Here is a 21,195-nt window from a genome sequence, read left to right as displayed (position 1 = left end):
TGTTTCATTTACGTTGGAACGCACACATGTTTATCAGTTATGGAAGATTTTGAAGTGCAAGGAAAACAAAATACCAAATTGCGAAATAGCCAAGACAAACTACAATGAGAGATGGAACAAATATATTTTATGTTTGATTGTATGTTGGAGTAAGCCCGGATGCCTGGGATGAGAACAAGCTGGGGCTTAAGAGAGAAAGCAATGAGGGTGGTGGAGAAGCAAGGGAATGTTTGATTCACCGGTCCTGCTCATCCGCAGGACTGAAATACTTGGAAAATAGGAGACAGACAGGAAGCTTTTAATTTTTAATCAATAAAAAATAGTTTTATATTTAATAATAAATATATTTTTGTTGAAATAATAGTAAAAAATATGAAAATTTATTAAAAACATTAAAATGATGGCCATATGTGTCCGAACGTGTCCGCTTGTATCACCAGGGACGAAAACAAAAATAGTGTGTCCAGTGACAGATTTTTTGTTTCCTGCTTTCTGCTTTGCTGTGAAAAGTCCGACCTTGCTTCCTGCTTTGGAATCGGCAGGTGCGAGTGCATCTCTCTCTCTCTCTCTCTCTCTCTCTCTCTCTCTCCTCTCTCTCTCTCTCTCTCTCTCTCGATGGCAAGCCGGAGCCTTCTTTCTCCCGCCCTCTCAGGACTTCGTCGGTGTTCTCACCGGGGATTCATTGTCCCATCTATGGAAATCCATCTCGAGATTAATTCCTGGAGCCCATCATCAACAGAATGCTTTGCTTGTGAGGGACACAACAGCTGGGGTCTCCGACTTGTTCCCCGTTTCTCGACCAATTTTGAATTTCCACGGAGAGCCTTCTCCTCTGAAACAGTCGGGAGGTGCTGGTCTTGTGGTGCGCCCTCTCCATTTCTTTGTTGCGACTCTTGCAGAAGCGTTCAACCCGTCGATCCGTCGATTGATTACTTTCAAATATTCGGCATGTAAGTTTCTCCCTAAAAACTACTCCTACTCTCATTTCTATAGTTGCAAGATTGGACATCATAATCAATGTTAGCCCACAGATTTTCTGATAAGAAATGTGCTTCCCAATTTCATATTCCTTATAAAATTGGAAATTAGCATGTGGGCAATGCAAATTATTCATTAATGAGTCCGGATTGCTTTTACTTTTCATTGTAGACACTTTCTTCTTCTAGTTTTTTGATGGTCTGTTGGAGGGTTTGATGATCTCGCGAGTTGTGATTGAATTTGGTAGGGAGAAGGGTTTTGATGTAAGAACTGACAGTTTGGAGGCGAAGTACAAAGAATGGCAAAAGAAACTCCATCCTGATTTAGTTCACACTAAATCTGAGGTTCGAGCCCTATATTTAGTCAATTTCGTTATATCCTTTACCATTTTTTCCCCTTTTTCCTCGTGGATTTCTTGTTAAGAACTTGTGGTTACATGAAGCTTGTTTGATGGTTCTATATGTTATTGAGTTTTGGCTCAGGAAGAAAAGGCTTATGCTGTTGAACAGTCTGCTCGTGTAATCGAAGCTTACCACACACTGAGTAAGCCACTGCTAAGGGCGATATACTTGGTGAGCTATCCCGAGTGATTTGCCTTCAAATGTCATTTTTGTTTCCTTCTAATAAAGACGCATGTTTGATTTGATAGTAGCAATTTCTTTTCCTTTTTTCCTTTTTTCCTTTTTTATTTATTGTGCTGAGTACATAATATTCTAAATCAATATGTAACATCTTATAGACGACGATTGATGGAAAAAGTTGATATGGAAAATGATTGAAGCTCAACTGTCTGGTACTATAGTCCTTTTCTTTAAGCTGCCAGTATTTGTGATGAAATAATCAATTTTCATGGAAAATAACCTGGCTAACATATAGTCGGAGGTGACTCTGTGGATCCTCTTGGAGTATTGAACCTGTATTTCTTGTGATGTGTTTCTCATGGTAGAAATGATTTGGAAACCTTTTCTCATATATGCTACGTAATAGATGTACCTCTATTCTTACTGGATTGGGTGAAACCTTAGTTGTGAGTTGACCATCTTAGCGGGGGTTTATCTAGATATATTTGGGTAAAATTCATAAATCCTATACAGGGAAAAAAAGGGTAGAAAGGAACTTTTGGCAAGTATGCAGCTCTAGCATAAAACTATGTGAAAATTCCTTGTAGCATTGTTTAGCATCATCACAGGTACGATGGGTGAAGCACTTTCCTTATTTTTCAGAGTAAAGGTTGAGTCAGGAGGATTAAACACTATAGGGACGAGGACAGGGTCTTGCATGCATCATTGAGCTTTCAGCTCTTGTTATGGTGGTCTTGCTGCCAATGCCTGTCTTTACATTATTGCTGCTGCCTTTCCAGGCAATTGTAGGTTGAATCATTGCACGATATTGGCACTGAAAAACACCAGAAAAGGTGTTAGACCTACCTATGTCTGGTGAAAGGACCAGCTTATATGTAAACAGATTCAGAGAAGCAGGTAGATAGTCCAATTTTCTGGTTGGTGGTGTCCTTATGTCTTCAAATATCTTATTGTAAGGAAGATAAAAAGAAATATACAAGCAAGGTCATATCTTGTCCCTTCCACTAATACATATGTAGTTACTTTTACTTTCAGTAGAAATAGAGGGAGGGACCACCGAGGTGGTATCCCATGTGGTAAGCGGGGTCCTGTGCCAAGCTGAAGGCCCAGGTTCGAATCCCTGGGCTTAAGAGATATCCGGTAGGGGTCTGCCTAACCCCAGCTTGCCTTTCAAAAAAAAAATAAAAATAAAGGGAGGAGGATTGTAGCAATAGTGGATTAAGAAGATGGTGAAAAATTCAGACAGGATAATACACAATGTTTACAGGAGATTTGTCACGTCAGCTAAAACTTAAACAGGAATGTTTCATGTAAAATTGGAAGAATCACAAGACCTGAACATTATCGGTGCCAGTCCTCTTAGGGATTTCTTGATGCCCATGTTGAATGGAAGAAAGGTTATATTAGCCTTCCCTTGAGTTGCTCCAAGGTTTTATGCAGACCCTCAACATAAATGTCTGATTGCTATTTTGTAGATTAGACTTAGTCTTTTGTTACTTTTTTATATGACCATTAGTGCCCATGATGCCTTCTAGCTGTACTTGTGGATCCCTTAGACACTTTAGCTGTGTCACATTCTAATCTGCAAAGATGTTTTTCCCTTCTCATGCAATCTTCTAGTTTTAAAGTATTACTAGGTTTGCTTTTTCTAGAATAACAAAATTAGCTAAGATTGTACTGATATGCCATGGTCTAACAATGGTTACCAATCGATCTGAAGCACACCTGCTATCCAATGAACTATGATCATTACATCTTTGAGATCCGAAATGCATTATTAGTGCAAAATTGTGTTACAACCTCACCCCTATTTTGAGGGATGGATATGTACATGGATCATACTTTAGTAGCATGATGGATCAGGTAGTTATAGGTCCAGATCCATTCAGTTGAAGAGTGTCTCAATAAATAGTTTCCTTTGTAATGAGAAGGATTATGGAATGTTAATGAACTTCACCCTCTTGGGTATTGGAGGCATGCCTCCCCTCAAATTGAAGCATTCCCCTTTCCGTGCTATATCCTTCTCCTTACACCTATTTTCTTTCTTCTCCTTTGTTAGAACCAAGAGAAAACTAGGGTTCTAGCAATTGGTACCAGAGCATGTGATCTTGCATGAGTTTGAGGCATAACTTGAGCTGAAAATGGAGATACACGACTTTGATGAGTTCTTGACTGCTTGCGTGAAATGGTTACGATGATGGTCTTGACTCAAATGGATGCAGAGATTAAGGAGGCTAAAGCGATCCTCGAGATGGTTGATGATCTATACAGATTTGCAAAACTAGAACCGAAGTTGAGAATCATTAAGGAAGCACTGAGCTATCTCGATGAGGTACTTGCTGACATAGATGAGATTGAGCTGTCAAAGGCTGTAGCATGTTTGGCACACATCCGCATTGAATTGGCGGCAGAAATGGTGGCCCTTGATCCGCCCAGAGTTGCCTGACACATGTTTGATAAAGTGCCTTGTCATGGTGGGAATGGCACCATGATGAATGGGAAACAATCCTTGATGGGTAATGTTCAGCTCATGGCTGCCGAGGAAAGTTGCAACAAGCACAGCATCACCATTTGAAATGTACAGGACGCACCAGTTGGTGTCCAAGGGATTGTGAAATTGCCTACCCCCCCGACTGAGCAGCAACAACACATCACTGTGTTGGAGAAAAATGGTACATACTCCAGTAAGAAAGGCACTCGGCTAGTGCAGCTTCAGATCATGAAGAGATTGTTGGGGGGGAGGCACTACTGCAGATAATGATTTTCTGGGTGGGTATGCTGGATTTGGTTGCACTAATGAAGCAGCCAAAGTTGTTGCCCAATTTGTTAGCAAGAACAATGACTACTTACATGATATGGATCAAGTTGCAACAATGTGTTTGCTGCTAGCTACGAAATTGGTCTTTCCCGAAATGAATTTGAGCAACAATCATGTACTTAAGAAGGCTGCTGAGTTTTGTGAAGATCATAGGTTGGTCAGGGTGCCACATGTTGACGGAAGTGGTATAGAACCAAATGTTGACAACTGGAGGATCAAAACAAGATTGCAGAGTATCGAACTCCTCACTGTAAATACCTCTGTTCACACACAACTACAGTTGGAGGCTAATTTCAATCAAGATATGACTAGTGCTGCTTTGTCACCAATTGAGAAGAAACAGAAACAGTGAAAGATCTAGTCAGTGTTCATGTTAGTGGTCAAGTTGCATTGCCCACGTTAGTAAGCTCGAGAAAAATTGAGCTATCATATGTAGTTTTGAACTTTTGAACTATTTGCAGCTTTAGGAGTTATGCAACTGTAACACCCCGATCTGGGACCTCGAGAGTCCGAGTCTGAGTCCGGTTGGTATTACTTTCCAGAGGGAAAGCATACAAGGTTCACACAAAGAAAACATGGCTAAATTTTTTTTTATTCTTTTTCCAATAACTCACTTTATTTCACAATGTTCATCATTCATAACATGAGAAAATAACAAGTACATAAATGTTCAATGACAAGAAAATAAAAATTACCAAGTATTCTACTGAAATTCAAGTAGTTGATCACATCCTGCCTGTGTTAGTGTGCCTGAAACCTACAATTGTAATTATATAAGGGATGAGTCTATAACCCAGTAAGGAATAAGTATAAAGCAAATAAAAAAAAACTTTAACTTACAATTGTAGTGGTCTTTAAGCTCCTAGTCTGAGTTTAGTTTTTGACACACCACACAAGTTTGTATGTTTTAATTATCCCTCTTTAACTCTCTCAAACACTCTGTCACACCGAACTAACACTAGGTCGGCTATACTGGTCATAGTCGTCTATGAGCATAGCAACCCGTGTAGAACCCCCCAATTCTACATGTTGGTCAGACTATGAATCATACACTCCCAGTGATTTCCGGACTACCAGACACTGTAGTGAAACAAAAAGGAGACCCCACCGGTAGCTAGCCGAGAGGTTCATGTTAAATCCTAACTATGGTGGTTTTCAACTATTCATGGTCATTTAGAGTCTCAAACTCTGTATGATTATAACCCCAAGTCATATATTAAGTTCATTACATTGAACCACATTCTCAAGCTCGTATTTCACTCGTTCTCTCACGAGTGATATCGTGAAATGATCACGACATATCTCACTCTTCAATCTCAGAATGACATTAGGGTTCACACCTATCTCATACTAAGCACGCAACGATGTAGAGTTTCCACATCGTTAAATCACCGGTGGCCCACTGTCCATGATGGTTGCACTCTGGTCACGAACCAGGTAGCCCTTACCACAGGTCGCCACTTCTGGGATTTAAGGGGTTATTCCTTCTAATCTCAATATAAACATTCACATGACATAAATAGAATAAAATGACTCAAGTCTAATCACAATTTCATCATGATTTATGTTATTTGCAAATTATATCATAGTTATGCTATCACAAAAATAATTTCTTTTTAGTATTCATGACTTATCAAGACTAACATGTGTATGTAATCATTTTATTGCAATACTTTTATGCATGGTTATTTTATGCATATCATACTCACACTCAAGATCTACCTTTCTAATTATGCTCATTCACAATATCAACATTAACATGCAATGCAAACAAGTTTATTCACAACTAAAATTATTTATAATATCTCTTACCTTGAATACAAATATTGTGTTTTGGTCGCAATCGAGTCTCAAGCGGCTCTAATAGTAGGATCTGATCATCATACAAGCATATTCGTATTGATACACATAATCTCTTATATTTTAATAAAATTACCAAAATACCCCTCCTGACTTGACTCGTCAAACCTCAATTTTGTACCCTTGATTTGACCAAAACCAGAGGACAAGTAGATTCTCCTCTACGATATGAGTCAAACGCACCAAACCTCACTCAATTTCAAGTTCAGTGTGCAAAGTTATACCATTTTACCAAAACGGATCTTGGGTACACACAAGGGTACTTTGGTTATTTTGATAATTATTCTCAAAATTCAAAAATAAATCACAAACTCGGTCCAGATCTATTTTTGATCTGGATCCAAAACTATCTGACTGGATCCAGACTCATTTTTGATCTGGATGCAGAACTGGTCTATCTAGTTATGAGTTGAATCTGGATCCAGAACTGATTCATTCAGTTAGATCTAGATCCAATACTGATTTGAACACGATCCAGTTCTGTTTTGGATCCAAAACAGTCAGACCGGATTCAGACCTAGTTCTCTCTGGATCTAGTTTCATTTGGATTGGTCCAGACTGATTGGATCAAGAATTGGTCTGATCCATATCAAACCGGATCCAAACTGAGAACCGAGACTCAGTCAGACCTGTTAGAAAGTGACTTGGAATACCTTGGGTTCAATAATGAACCCATATGCACGTAAAGTGCAAATATACCCATTAAAGGGAAACAACACACGCACATAATGTGCCAATACATAAAACCCATAAAAAGGGAAAAATATGACTTAAAGTCATAAGTTACATATCATTGAAGAATAATGGAGAAGGGGTGAAAACCCCATTACAATGGAGCATAAGCTCCCTCAAGAATACAAAATACAAAGGGGAAATCCCCTATTTATAAGCATGAAAAGGGACCACCTTGGGGGCTCTCAAAGGGGACGTTGGAGAGCCCCCAACGTCACTTTTGGGAGGCCCCCAATGTGGTACGAAACCCAAAAATATAAAAAACAAAAAATAAAAATAAAACAAAAATTACAATGCATATTCCAATTGGAATATGCGTAAAATGCTAATTTACAAGAATACCCTTGAGGGTATTTTAGGAAGATAAAATATATATATTTATATATATATATAAATAGAGATATGTATACATATATATATGTATACGTATATTTATATATATATATATAAATATATATGTACATTTAAGGATCAACATATTTTAACACCCCCCCTCAATCTTTGCGGGGAAACGAAAAGATTGAACAAAGGGCAAGACTCCAAGAGGCTCCGGCAAGGATGCAATGGAACTTGAAAAGGCCTTCCTCCTATTGTCTTCAAATTTCCCGAACTATCCAGGGTACTTCTCTTTGTCCTATCTCCAAGATCATGTGAAATAACAACAAAGAAACAAGTAAAACAAATCTTTGTACTTTTATTCAAATGGAACATTTCTAACTAGCACAGGTTAGAAGAAATGCAAATTATGCAAAAATGACCCCAAAGTTTCAAAATCATATATCATGTTTAAAACAAAATGAGCGGAAGCATATTATGCGGAAATAAATTGCAAGAATGCATAATGCATTCATAAGGTCCAACGTTGGACAAATATAACCCCATAATGGGAAATAACAAAATGGTCCACTAAGGGATACCATAATAAGCCTACGAAGAGGCATGATATACATAAACACTATTGAATGAGGGCCCAAAAAGGCCATAAAGAGCATATGCATATACTTATCATGAAATGAATTAATACTCAAAGAACTCATTAATGAACATGCTTCAAACATGTAATGAAGTGCCAAACAAGAGAAACAAAGTCTCCAAGCATACTTTAGGCAAAATAAACCCAAGAGTTCACAAGGTTTTAAAATCATTTATGAAAGACATACTTAATACACATTTTGCATATAAGGGTGGCAAAAACCATAAGCACTTAATATATAGATTAAATGCTAAGAAATCAACTTGATATGCATATCAAAAATATGATTTGCTTGAAAAACACAAGTCATGAATGAAATTTTGCAAATTTCAACAATAGTTTATCCATTACAAACATCTTCCTCATTAGTCCTCCAAAACCCATAAATCAAGTGTATAAGCTACTAGATCAAGAATATAAAGCCATTAAAGGCCAAAGATACACACAAAGGTGTGTAAAAGAACCTCTTGTCTACATATAATAATACTTGAAATAAGTGCATCTACGACAAGAACAAGAGAATACATGCCAACATGGACTAAAAAGTATCTCTTGTCTACGTAAAAAATACACTTAAAACCAAGTATGTTCAGCTACTAGAACAAGAGTAATAAGCCAACCATGGGCTAAAACATAATACATCTCTTGTCTACATATGATAGCACTTGAAATGAGTGAAATAAGCCAACCATGGGCATACATCTTAAGCGACTAGAACAAGGACACAAACGCCAACATAGGCTAAAAATCACACACCATGGTGTGAATCAACGTGCCTTGTCTACATATAAAAACACTCAAGACAAGTGTGTTCAGCTACTAGACCAAGAGAGCAAAAGCCAACAAAGGGCTAAAAACACACGAAGGTGTAATAAAATTCTTGTCTACATATGATGACACTTAGATAATGGGCATACAAGGAAAAGACTTTTGAGACAATAAACTTGTAATGAAAATAAACCTCGAATGAAACAATATTCCTTTTAAAACATGAATACTCATAACAATAACATTTTGGAATAAATGCATGTAAAAGTATCTTCAACAAGATGATAAAATAATATTCTTTAGAACAAATGTGTGAACATACACACACCAAGAACACTTGTGAAAAAACACAAGAACACATGTGCACAATAAGCACAACATATAATACTTGAACAAATACACACCAAGGTGTAAACAAACATGCACTAAGGCATGTATATCATAAAAAAGAGGGAATGCATACAAGCGCAAATATTTTGAGAAGCAAATGTGCACAAAATACAAAAATACACAAAAGTGAGCAAGTATGCACTTTATAAAAAGAGCAATGCTTGAAATTCTCAAGTTTTAATTATGTAATTACATGCTTGACAAGTGCAATTGAGGACAACTAAAACTATATTATGGCCAATGTAGGCATTTTTAAAGATATTATTAAGAGATTTCGAAACCTTATGAAAAATACAAACCAACAAGTTTATAAGGATGAAAAATGAAATCATTTATACCAAAAAAGGATGCAATAGATGAACTATGCATTCTATGTGGGAAATTCCCTTTTAAAAACAATCTTTCCTAATGGTTTATCATAAATAATTTTTCAAAAAAGAATCATTGAAAAACTTTTTAGGAGTTCTTATAAGTTATCATTAACAAGAACTACTTTAGGATTCAACAAAGATTTTAGATGTGAGAGATTCTCATATAATGATTATATCAAATTTTTCAAAAATGCACTAAAATCCATAATCAAGAGAGGAACTCAAATCAAATTAGGGTTCATATGAGAGTTAAGAAATTTTAAGCAAAGATCATTATTTTAGCAAGAGATCATATATAATTTTAAAAGTTAACTTATAGGTCAATCATGAAATACTTATTTAAGAACTATAAATCTCACATAATTGAAGGTAATTTTTAAAAACATAAATTACTATTATATGCTATGAGTAGTTCGATAAATAGACACGAATTTTATATTTGGACAACAAACGATTTCACCAAATTTAGAAGGAGATATTTTCAAAATATATGAGCACACGAAATGTGAAAAGAAATAATTCAACTATCATGACCATCAAACAAACAAACTATATGTAAGAAACATACTTTCAAATGCATAATACTTTTTGAGAAAAGGGATACATACCGAATAACTTCAAAAGCATAATACTTTAGGAAGAGCAATGAATACTTCACCATTTCTTGAGCGGCATGCTTTCCGTTGCACCAAGAGACAACCCCATCGTGACCTTGCTCTGATACCATGTTAGAAAGTGACTTGGAATACCTTGGGTTCAATAATGAACCCATACTTATGCACGTAAAGTGCAAATATACCCATTAAAGGGTATGTGTGCCAATACATAAAACCCATAAAAAGGGAAAAATATGACTTAAAGTCATAAGTTACATATCATTGAAGAATAATGGAGAAGGGGTGAAAACCCCATTACAATGGAGCATAAGCTCCCTCAAGAATACAAAATACAAAGGGGAAATCCCCTATTTATAAGCATGAAAAGGGACCACCTTGGGGGCTCCCAAAGGGGACGTTGGAGAGCCCCCAACGGTCACATTTGTGACCGTTGGGGGCTCCCAACGTCACTTTTGGGAGGCCCCCAATGTGGTACGAAACCCAAAAATATAAAAAACAAAAAATAAAAATAAAACAAAAATTACAATGCATATTCCAATTGGAATATGCGTAAAATGCTAATTTACAAGAATACCCTTGAGGGTATTTTAGGAAGATAAAATATATATATTTATATATATATATATATAAATAGAGATATGTATACATATATATATATGTATACGTATCTTTATATATATATAAATATATATATGTACATTTAAGGATCAACATATTTTAACAAGACCCGACTCGATCTGGTTCACACCCAGACCGATTTGGTTTGTCTGAGTCGGTCTGAACCGGTTTGGTTTAGATTGGTTCGGTTCTAAGTTGATTCGAGCTAAATAGGTTCGACCTAGAATAATGTTTTATTTTTGTTATTTATTTATTTATTTCTTTAAAACTCACCTGGTTCGGTCTGGGTCGCACCCAAATCATCCCGGTCTGTCTCCTATAAAGAAAAAAAAATCGAAAGCAGAAGGGGCTCTGCCCCTTCCGTCTTCTTAGGTGCAGAGGGGTCGGCCCCTAAGCCGACCCTCTCTCTCTTTCTTTCTATGGCAGAGGGGCCCGGCCACCGGTGTCAGCCGGCCCTCTCTCTCTCTCTCTCTCTCTCTCTCTCTCTCTCTCTCTCTCTCTCTCTGCAGCAAGGCCGACAGCCATGGCTGCCGGCTTGTTGTCCGAGGGTTCTCTGCAACCTGCCGGCAGCAATGGTTGTCGACCCTTGGATCGACCTGGAAAACAAGAGAAAGAAGGATAGGATTACCTGCGTCGTCGGCTTCCGAAAATCCGTTAAGCTACTCTGCTGCTCCTCTCAATTTCCCCCTTTTTTTTTCCTCACGCTTCTCTCTCCCTCTGTCGCTTGGTGCTTGATCGGTGGATGGAGGGCTCACCGTGAGGGCTATTTATAGGCCCCCCTTGACGGTTAGTGGGGTGACGGTTCCCCAGGGGAACCGTCTCCCTTATTTTTTTTTTTTATAAATCTCCCCCACAACGATTTCGTCGGGTGTGGTTTTACAACAACCCCATTCTCTTCACTTCAGACTACAAGCATTTCCATTGCAGGTACAATCAATCTTTCTTTGCGAAGAAGCTGACACTGGAAATGTTCACTAATGTTGCAAATCAGAGTGATCCTTGTGAAGCTGCTATGGAACAAGGCGACAATGCTGCAGACGATGAAGTTGCCATTGCTAGTGAGTTGGTGCGTGCAGTTGGAAGGATTGCATTTCAGCAATCTAATGACAAGCTGACTGTGGTAGATAGTGGTGGTGAGTGTAAAGGTGGCAACTGGACAAGGTCCTTCCTGGGAAATGAGCAGACAGTTTTAGAGAATCAGAGTGGAAGAAAATGGAAGCAACTAATGCCATCTCTGAGTCATGCTAAAAACTTGAGAACGACATACACCACTAGGCCATTGCCAAGATCTGCATGTTCCACATCAATTAGTTATACACCTGGGAATGTGATGTCATCTCCACTGCAGCCTAGTGCTAGTTCATCTAAGCCTCTGTTCATGTTCAGTTTAGATGAAATCAGGAAGCTTACAATACTGTCAAACCAATTGATGCTTCCTAATCTTGAGTGTAGTTCCATTGAATTTTGCAATTCATTTTCAATTAAAATGATCAAGCAAATGGATACGATTGAGCAACTAATTGTTCAGCACTAAAGTGGCATTGGAAATCAAACTGAAAACTCTGCTCATGGTGCAAAAGATGTGAAATATATACAGTTCCTGAACCAGCCTCGACAAGGGCCGGAGAAGTTCATGAGGATGCACACTTCTATTTGAGCATCATGCAGGGAAATTCCAAGCATGTGCTCCTGAATTTCATGCTAATTCTAGTCCTGACAATCGCATGTTTCGAATTGGAATTGACAATTGCAAAGGCAAGGCATAAGAATTCATATTCTACAGCCACTAGTCATGACCAAATTCTACGGAACTGTGATGCCTCAACAGCTCTAAAGGAGCCTACAGATGGTGCAGTAAACCAGTCAAGGACTTATGCAGTGGCAGCCTACTCAAAGATGCCCACCATACAATACAGAGAAACTGCTTGAGTACAGCTGTGGCAACCACACTCGTTCAGTTAGCAGACATAAGGGTGTCTACTAAAGTGTTTATAGCACACCAAAACTGGATATTGAAGAGCAATTCCCTGGATGACGTTATTCTACTCACTAACCATAAAGCACCTGAAGTTCCTTTTCTGCATGCTGCATACTTTGCAAATGCTCTCACATGTTTTCCATCTCTGACCTCATTTCACCCAAGGCAAAATCACAAACAAGATAGTGCAGCTGAAACAAATTATGAGTGATGCCACATTGCATCAACAAGGTCCCTTTTTTTTCACTACACCTTGAGGACAAGGTGCTTTTTAAGGGGGCAGGAATTGTTACAAGCTCACTCCTATGTCGAGGGTCGGATATGCACATGGCTCATACTTTAGTAGGATGATGGATCGGAGAGTTATAGGTCCGGATTCCATTCAGTTGAAGAGTGTTTAAATAATTAGTTTCCTTTGTAACGAGAAGGATTATCGAATGTTAATGAATTTCACCCTCTTGGTATTGGAGGCAAGCTTCCCCTCAAATCGAAGCATTCCCCTTTCCGTGCCATATCTTTCTCCTTCCACCTGTTTTCTTTCCTCTCCTTTGTTAGAACCAAGAACAAACTAGGGTTCTAACAAATTGTGCCCTTTTTCCTAGAGCTATTGGGTTAATCTCTCTCTCTCTCTCTCTCTCGCACACACGAGCAAGTGAATACCCATGATTGATATGCTGCACTTTGAACATAATTCTTCAATAATTAGGTTTTATTAAGTGAATTTGTTGAACTTCTGGTATCTTCCTATGGCCAATTTTCCTTGTTCACATGCATGTGCTGTGGTGCCATTGATTTGGCTTTACAATGCTAGGGCCTTTTACATGTTTATATTGGTGGATCTGATCTTGAATATAGTTTTACCTGCTTCTTTGTGAAGTATAATTAGGTGTGCTAACTAGGACCTGCCATTTTACGTGTAGTTGCAACTTGAAGGTGTTCATGTGGATCAAGAAAATACAATTTCAGATCCTGAACTGCTCATGGAGGTACCAGATCAAAGAGCTCAATGTCCTAACCTATTTAATGGGCTTTATTTTCATATTCTGAAAGCTTTCAACTGCTCTGATTAGCATATTTCTGCTGGTAACTTTGTAACAGGCGATGGAGGTTAGAGAATCTGTAGAAGAAGCTACTGATGCCAAGTTTCTAAACCAAATACGGTGTCAGGTATTTCAAATTTGCCTACAGCCATCTGCATCTTCATTCTGCAGTTAATGCCTTATTTTAGATAGTTACTTCATGTGTCTTTGTAGATCCAAGCCAAACTAGAACACTGGCGCAATTCATTTGGAAATGCATTCAGGAGCTGCAAATTTGAAGATGCTGTGAAATCAATTCAGAGGATGACATACTATGAGCGTGCAATTGAAGAAATAGTGAAAAAACTGTGATGTATGTCTCTTTTTCTTTGCAGCTTTAACATGACATGATTGTATTTTGAGGAAGTAATTGTTAGAAATCCAATACAAAGAGAGAGAGAGAGATTAGGGCTAGAGGAGACTCAACAAAAGAGGGAGAGAAACCAATGTTCATATATTTAATGTTATTAATGAGGAGCCTTTTACACATTAAAAGGGTCTACCCCCTTGAGACTTCAAAACAAAAAGCCTAAAAAGATTAGTATACCCTTTTTATTATAGAGTTGTACATAATGGCCTAATAAAGGTACTTTATATAACTTTATGCTACACTATATTACATAGACTTTCAATACTCTTCTTCAAACTTGGAAGAATGTAAAGGAATAATTCCAAGTTTGAAAAGGAAAGAACTGAAATGCAAAAGAGAAAGACTTTTTGTAAATATATCTGCAATCTGATTCTTTGAGCTGACATGCTCCAAAGCTATAATCCTATCTTCATAAGCCCTTCTTGCATAATTGCAGTCTATTTCAATGTGCTTAGTAGGCTCATGAAAATTTAGATTCTTTGCAATATGAATAGTATTCATATTGTCACAATATAGCTGAGTTTTCTTTTCACATGGAATTCTTAATTACTTTAATAGCCATCAACTCCAAATAATCTCAGCTACAACTTGAGTCATTGCCGTGTATTCGGCTTCTGCAGTGGACAAGGCAACCATTTGCTGCTTCTTGCCCTTCTATGAGATTAAGGAGCTTTTAAGGAAAATACAAAACCCTGTAGTGGAAAGACGATCTCTAGTGAATCTTCCAAAATCAGCACCACAGAAGGCTCTCAACTCTTTGTCAGACGAAGACGAGAAAAACATACCATAGTGCATAGAATCTCTGACATACTTGATGATTCTGAGTACTGTTGCCAAGTGAATTGATCAGAGAGAACTCATAAATTAACTTACTACATGAACTATGTGGGTTATATCTGGTCTGGATATAGTCAAATATATAAGGCTCCCAACCTGCCTATATACTACAGGATCCTCTAACTCAACACCATCAGTTGCTCTCATCTTTAAGTTAGCCTCTATGGGAGAATTTACTCGTTTTGCATCATCTGCCAGTCTTGCTTTCACAACCAAATATGTGGCATACTTATGTTGGGACAAGTAAGTTGCCTTGAAGAGTAGACTATCTCAAGCCCAAGAAAATACTTCAATCGGTCCAAATCTTTCATTTTGAACATATTGGTCAACTTCTTTTTGGTATCTTCAGTCTTCTTTATGTCATTCCCAGTGAGAATCATATCTATATATATACATCTTCCAAGAGCAGAGGAAGATACAAACAAAGCAGGATCATGGTGGATCTACTCAAAACTAAGTGACCTCACTATTGAACTGAACTTCTCAAACCAAGCTCGAGGTGCTTGTTTGAGACTATATAGAGCTCTGCGAAGCCTACACACTGTGTGTTCTGGATCTAAGTATCCTTGTGATAATTCCATATATACTTCCTCTTGTAAATCCTCATTTAAGAATGCATTTTTGACATCTATCTGCCAAAGGTCCTATTGATGCATGATTGCTACTGCTAGCAGTATACGAATTGTGGTCATGTGAGCCACAGGAGCAAAAGTTTTCACAAAATCAATTTCAAAACGTTGTGTGTACTCCTTAGCTACCAATCTGGCTTTATATCTCTCCACAAACCCATCTGTCTTTGTCTTTACCTTGTACAGCCATCAGAGCTTCTCTCTCATCTCTCGTCCTTTTCTGACATGGTATCAGAGCAGTGATCCTCTCCAAGGTCTTCTTCCAAGGTATTCCTCCTTTTCTTACTCTTTCTTTTTCAGTCAACGTATTCTGCAAAATAGCCCTTTCTAGCTAACGTATTCTCTTTCTTTTCTACATATTTTTTTTCCTATTTCTAAAATCTGCATCTTATCTCTTTCTTTTCCAGTCAACGTATTCTGCAAAATAGCCCTTTCCAGCCAACGTATTCTCTCTTTCTTTTCTGCATTTTTTTTTCCTATTTCTAAAATCTGTATCTTATCTCTTTCTATTTCTAAAATCTGAATCTGCATCTATTTCTTTTCACATCTAATCTCATACTGTTTGACGTGATTTCGTTTTCTTTTCACATCACGTCTATATTGTTCCTTATTTTCTTCAGAAAAATAAGGTCAAATTTAGATCTGAGTAAAATATCAGATCCCTTTTCTTTTTATTCCTCTTTGCATTTTTCGAAAAGAAAAGCACGTTACATTCAAATAACGTGTTTCTGTTTTGCATTTCATTGACTGAGCTTTATTCAGATCGGTTTACTGCATAACCTCAGTTTTTGTCTAGGGTTGGTTGAAAAAAAAAAGGGCATCCGAGTTCTCTGAAACTTCGTCTTGGTTCTGACTTTTATTTGTTGCTCTTTCAAAGTCTTGCTTTCGCCTTCAATCGCCTATGGATTCCTTTTATGCTTCTCAATCTGGCCTTTATTCCAACTTTCTTAGCCAACTTGTATCTGAGAAACTGAACAACTCCAATTTTCTCACCTGGAAAAGACAAATCATCCCATTCATAAGAAGTCAGGACCTTTCTGGACATTTAGATGACTCTGTTTCTGTTCCTCTAAAGTTCATATTACAAGATGGCAAGACTGGGGAGGGTGACACTTTCATTACTTTTGTCAGAAATCCAGAATATATATCCTGGATGAAGCGAGATCAGACTTTGGTTGCCTACATCACTTCCACCCTGTCACAGAAGGTGCTTTTGACAATCCCAGATGACTGCACACAACTATGTAGTTATGGCATTGTCTTGCTCAGACGTATTCTCAAGTTTCTCAGGCTAGAGTTTTATTTTTAAAGAAAGAGTTTCAAATGCTGAGAAAGGACTCCATGATTGTCATAGAGTATTTAAACAAAATGAAAACTATCACAGATCAGTTGGCTATTATGGGTTGCGCGGTTAATGACAACGATATGGTGCAACAAACTGAGTGGGCTGGGACCCGATTATCATATGATGGTTACTTCCTTGTTGTGTTTGTCAGACTTACCTACATTTGAAGATCTTTGTGCTAAGCTCTTACAATATGAGATGACTTTGAATGAATTCTCTGAAGGTAATCACAACCCCATTGGAGCACATGATGTTCTTGCCACATGGGTTAACTATGGTTGAGGACGTGACAGGTATGAATCTCGAGAAAGGGGAGGTCAAGAGAGGAATAGACAAGGAGCTCGTAGAATATTACCTACTCCTAGTATGCCTCCTAATCTGCAAAGTCAAAGAACAATACCTACCTGCTTTCTCTGCAACAAACGGGGGCACATAAAGGCAAATTGCTGGTTTAACCCGCAAAATAGAGGAAAGCAATTGGAGACAAGAAAGGGAACAAATACATTGAAGAATAGTGGAGAATTCAAAGAACTGTTATTATCTGTCTTGGCTGAATTGAACATCAAACAGAATGATCAAGGCACTTGGTTTGTTGATTCTGGTACAACCACTCATGTCACTGGTGATGCTGGTAAGCTCCTAAATCTTGTTCCTTATGTTGGTTGAAATAGTAGTCACTGGAGATGGGTTTCACCACTATATTTCGCACAATGAAAATTATGTAATTCCTATGTCTCTTCTCTTGCTCTTTCAAATGTCATTCATGCTCCTAATATCAAGAAAAATATTGTTTCTGTCTCTAAGCTTGTAGATAACATTAATGCTTCAGTTGAGTTTACTCCTTTTTCTGTTTGTGTTAAGGACCTTCACACGAGGGAAACGTTCGCTGAAGGAAAACATCAAGAGAATATGTGTGTTCCAAGATAATCCTTCCTCTCGTGTTCAGCCTGTTGACTCCATCTTGAAGCTCACATCATCATCTTCAGTTTTTTCTGATAGTGTTTTTAATCTTTCTGAATGTATTGAGCCAAATCTTTGGCATGTTCGTCTGGGTCATCGTAGTAGTCGCTTTATTGATAAGCTTGTTTCAAGTAGTCTTATTCCCAACTAAGTCTGAATTTAAGTGTTGATAATAAAAATGTTCTAGTTGTCTTCAGTGTAAGAGTCATATTCTTCTATTTCATTACATTAATAAAAGAGCTTCAGGACCATTTGAAAATATATGTTCTGATGTTTAGGGTTCGACTCCAGTTCCTTCAATGTCTGGCACTAGATATTATCTCATTTTTGTTGACAACTATTCTCGATATACATGGATCTTCTTTATGAAAAGTAAATCTGAAACCTTCAAGTTATTTCGGAATTTTCATTCCTTTGTTCAAAATCAATTTTCTGAGAATATCATTTGTTTCCAATATGATGGAGGGGGTGAATGCTCTTTAAATGACTATTAGTTTCTTTCAAACAAATGAGATAAGTAGGCAGGTGTCTTGCCCTCATACACCTCAACAGAATGGGATTGCTGAACGGAAGCATCGCCATATTGTCGAGAATGCAATGAGCATGATGCATGACAGTAATCTTCCAGTTTCCTTCTGGACAGAGGCTTTTCATACAACAGTCTATGTCATAAATCGATTGCCCATGAACATCTTGGAAAACAAATCACCCTATTTCTCTTTGCATGGTGTGCATCCCAACTATCATGATTTGCGTGTATTCGGGTGTGTATGTTATGTTCATGTTGACAGTTCCATGCGGCACAAGTTTCATGATAAGGCCTTAAAGTGCAGATTTGTTGGGTACGCTGATTATTACAAAGGCTATAAATGCTATGATCCTGTGAGCAAGCACATCAAAATATCCAGAAATGTTGTGTTTGATGAATCAAATTTTGGTCATAGTGCTAACACTCCTCCAAAAATTGAAGTTTATCATCCTTGGTTGAACTCAGATCTCTTTTCTAGTATTGATGATGTTTGTTCTTCTGAATGTAATCAAAGAGATGAGGGAAACGTATCTACTGTTGCGCAAAGAACTCAGGAAAGTGTGATTTCTAAACCATTGTCGCCCCCCGAAAGGTATAAAGGCATTGTTTACTCTAGACGTGAGAAGGAGATACCTCTCAGCTCTAATCAGGAGCAAAATTATCCTTCTGTTTCCATTCAATCACCTGTTCACAGAAGATCTACCCGATCTCGACATCCAATTGATAGGTGGGTTAGTTATGAGAACTTCGCGATAGATTTTCAACTCTTCTTAGCCTCTTTGGGCAAGGAAGATCAACCCACAACGTTTTATCAAGCAATAAATTCTAAGAGATAGGATTGAAGCCATGAACGAAGAAATGAAGGCTCTTCATGAATGTGGCACTTGAGATATTATTCCCAGACTACACAATCAAAATGTGGTTGGGTCAAAGTGGGTGTATAAGATAAAGTATAAGCCAGATGACACTATCGAGCGATACAAAGCTAGGCTGGTTGCCAAAGGCAAGGACAAGACTATGATGAGACCTTCAGTCCAATCGTGAAAATGGGTACTATTTGCATCATACTAACATTGATTGTTGAGCATCAGTGGACTCTCAGCCAACTGGATGTGAAAAATGTGTTTCTACATGGAACTCTGAAGGAGGAAGTATACATAGAGAAACCCAATGGGTATGCAGAAGAGAACTCTAAAGAATACGTGTGCAGGTTAAAGAGAGCTATATATGGTCTGAAGCAGGCATCTCGATCTTGGTTTGACAGTTTTTCGCTTCAACAACTACGCCTTCATCCTAAAACAATTGGGGTCGGCGATATGAACCAAAAAAGAAAATCATTCTAGGTCCTCCACATGAATCCTTCTCCTCCAATCATTTCTATCCAATGCCATGTCCTCGGTGAGGTTCAAAGCATTCATATCCTTTCCTATCATCTTCATCCAAGTCTTCTTCGGCCTACCTCGACATCTTTTGACTAATATATTTTTCCATTTGTCTATCCTTCTAACTAGAGCATCATTAGCCCTTCGCCGAATATGTCCAAACCACCGTAAACGATTTTCTCTCATCTTATTTTCAATGGATGCAACGCCTACCTTCTTACGTATCTCCTCGTTTCGAATCTTATCTTTTATTGTATTTCCACACATCCATCGAAGCATACGCATCTCAGCTACATTCATTTTTTGAATATGATGTCTCTTGGCCGCCCAACATTCCGTACCATATAATAAAGCGGGCCTAATTGTCGTCCTATAAAACTTTTCCTTCAACCGCAATTGCATTCTACAATCGCACAACACTCCAGTTGCACTTTTTCATTTCATCCACCCAACCTTTATCCTATGGTTTACATCTCCATCATTTCGAATGATAGATCCCAAATATTTGAAACAGTCATCCACCAATATTTTTTGCTCGCCAAGCTTCACTACACTCTCATCACTATTGTGTTGCTTACTAAACCGACATTCCATATATTCTGTCTTACTCAACGTAAAACCTCTTGCTTCTAATGTCTGTCTCCATAATTCTAACTTAGCATTAACCCCAGCTCTAGACTCGTCAATCAAAACAATATCATCAGCAAACAACATACACCACAACACATTTTCTTGAATTGATTTCGTAAGTTCATCCATCACTATAGCAAATAGGAAAGGACTTAAAATAGATCCTTGATGTAACCCAACTGTTATAGGAAAATTGTTTGTCACCCCTCCACAAGTGCGGACATTGGTTACCACTCCTTCGTACATATCTTTAATTATAGTAATGTACTTGAGAGAAACACCTTTCTTCATCATTGTCCACCAGAGAACATCCTTAGGTACTCTATCGTATGCCTTCTCTAAATCAATAAAAACCATATGCAAATCTTTGTTCCTCTCTATATATCTCTCAATAATTGTCTAAGATGTATAGCTTCCATAGTTGATCTTTCAAGCATAAAACCAAATTGATTCTCCGATATCATGACCACCTTCCTCAAGCTATGCTTAATCACCCTCTCCCGAAGTTTCATAGTATGACTCATGAGTTTTATACCACGATAATTTGTGCAATCTTGTATGTCACCCTTATGCTTATATAGAGGCACCAAAGTACTCTTCCTCCACTCCTTAGGCATCTTATTTGTCCGCCAAATCTTGTTAAAAAGATTTGTCAACCATTCTAAATCATTCTCACCCAAGCATTTCCAAGCCTCGATTGGTATACCATATGGTCCAACTGACTTTCTTGATTTCATTTTCTTTAAAGCC

At 37.9% G+C, this 21,195-nt stretch overlaps 1 protein-coding gene across 1 annotated transcript in view; it reads left to right on the top strand.

Moving 5' to 3' along the window:
* Positions 1-400: 400 nt before the first annotated feature.
* LOC149848326 (iron-sulfur cluster co-chaperone protein HscB homolog) overlaps positions 401-21,195 on the top strand; it is a 36,654-nt gene continuing 15,859 nt past the window's right edge. The window contains exons 1-7 of the mRNA XM_090004002.1: positions 401-542; positions 740-950; positions 1,226-1,322; positions 1,461-1,550; positions 13,605-13,670; positions 13,783-13,851; positions 13,938-14,076. Of these exons, the coding sequence (XP_089860128.1) occupies positions 401-542; positions 740-950; positions 1,226-1,322; positions 1,461-1,550; positions 13,605-13,670; positions 13,783-13,851; positions 13,938-14,075 (813 nt within the window). The 3' untranslated portion in view covers position 14,076. The remainder of the gene's footprint in view (positions 543-739; positions 951-1,225; positions 1,323-1,460; positions 1,551-13,604; positions 13,671-13,782; positions 13,852-13,937; positions 14,077-21,195) is intronic.

This window comes from Nuphar pumila, chromosome 1 (assembly GCF_984573655.1).
Source record: "Nuphar pumila chromosome 1, dmNupPumi1.hap1.1, whole genome shotgun sequence".
Lineage (NCBI taxonomy): Eukaryota > Viridiplantae > Streptophyta > Magnoliopsida > Nymphaeales > Nymphaeaceae > Nuphar > Nuphar pumila.
The sequence above is the reverse complement of the archived record's forward strand: the minus strand, read 5'-3'. Positions and strand labels throughout refer to the sequence as shown.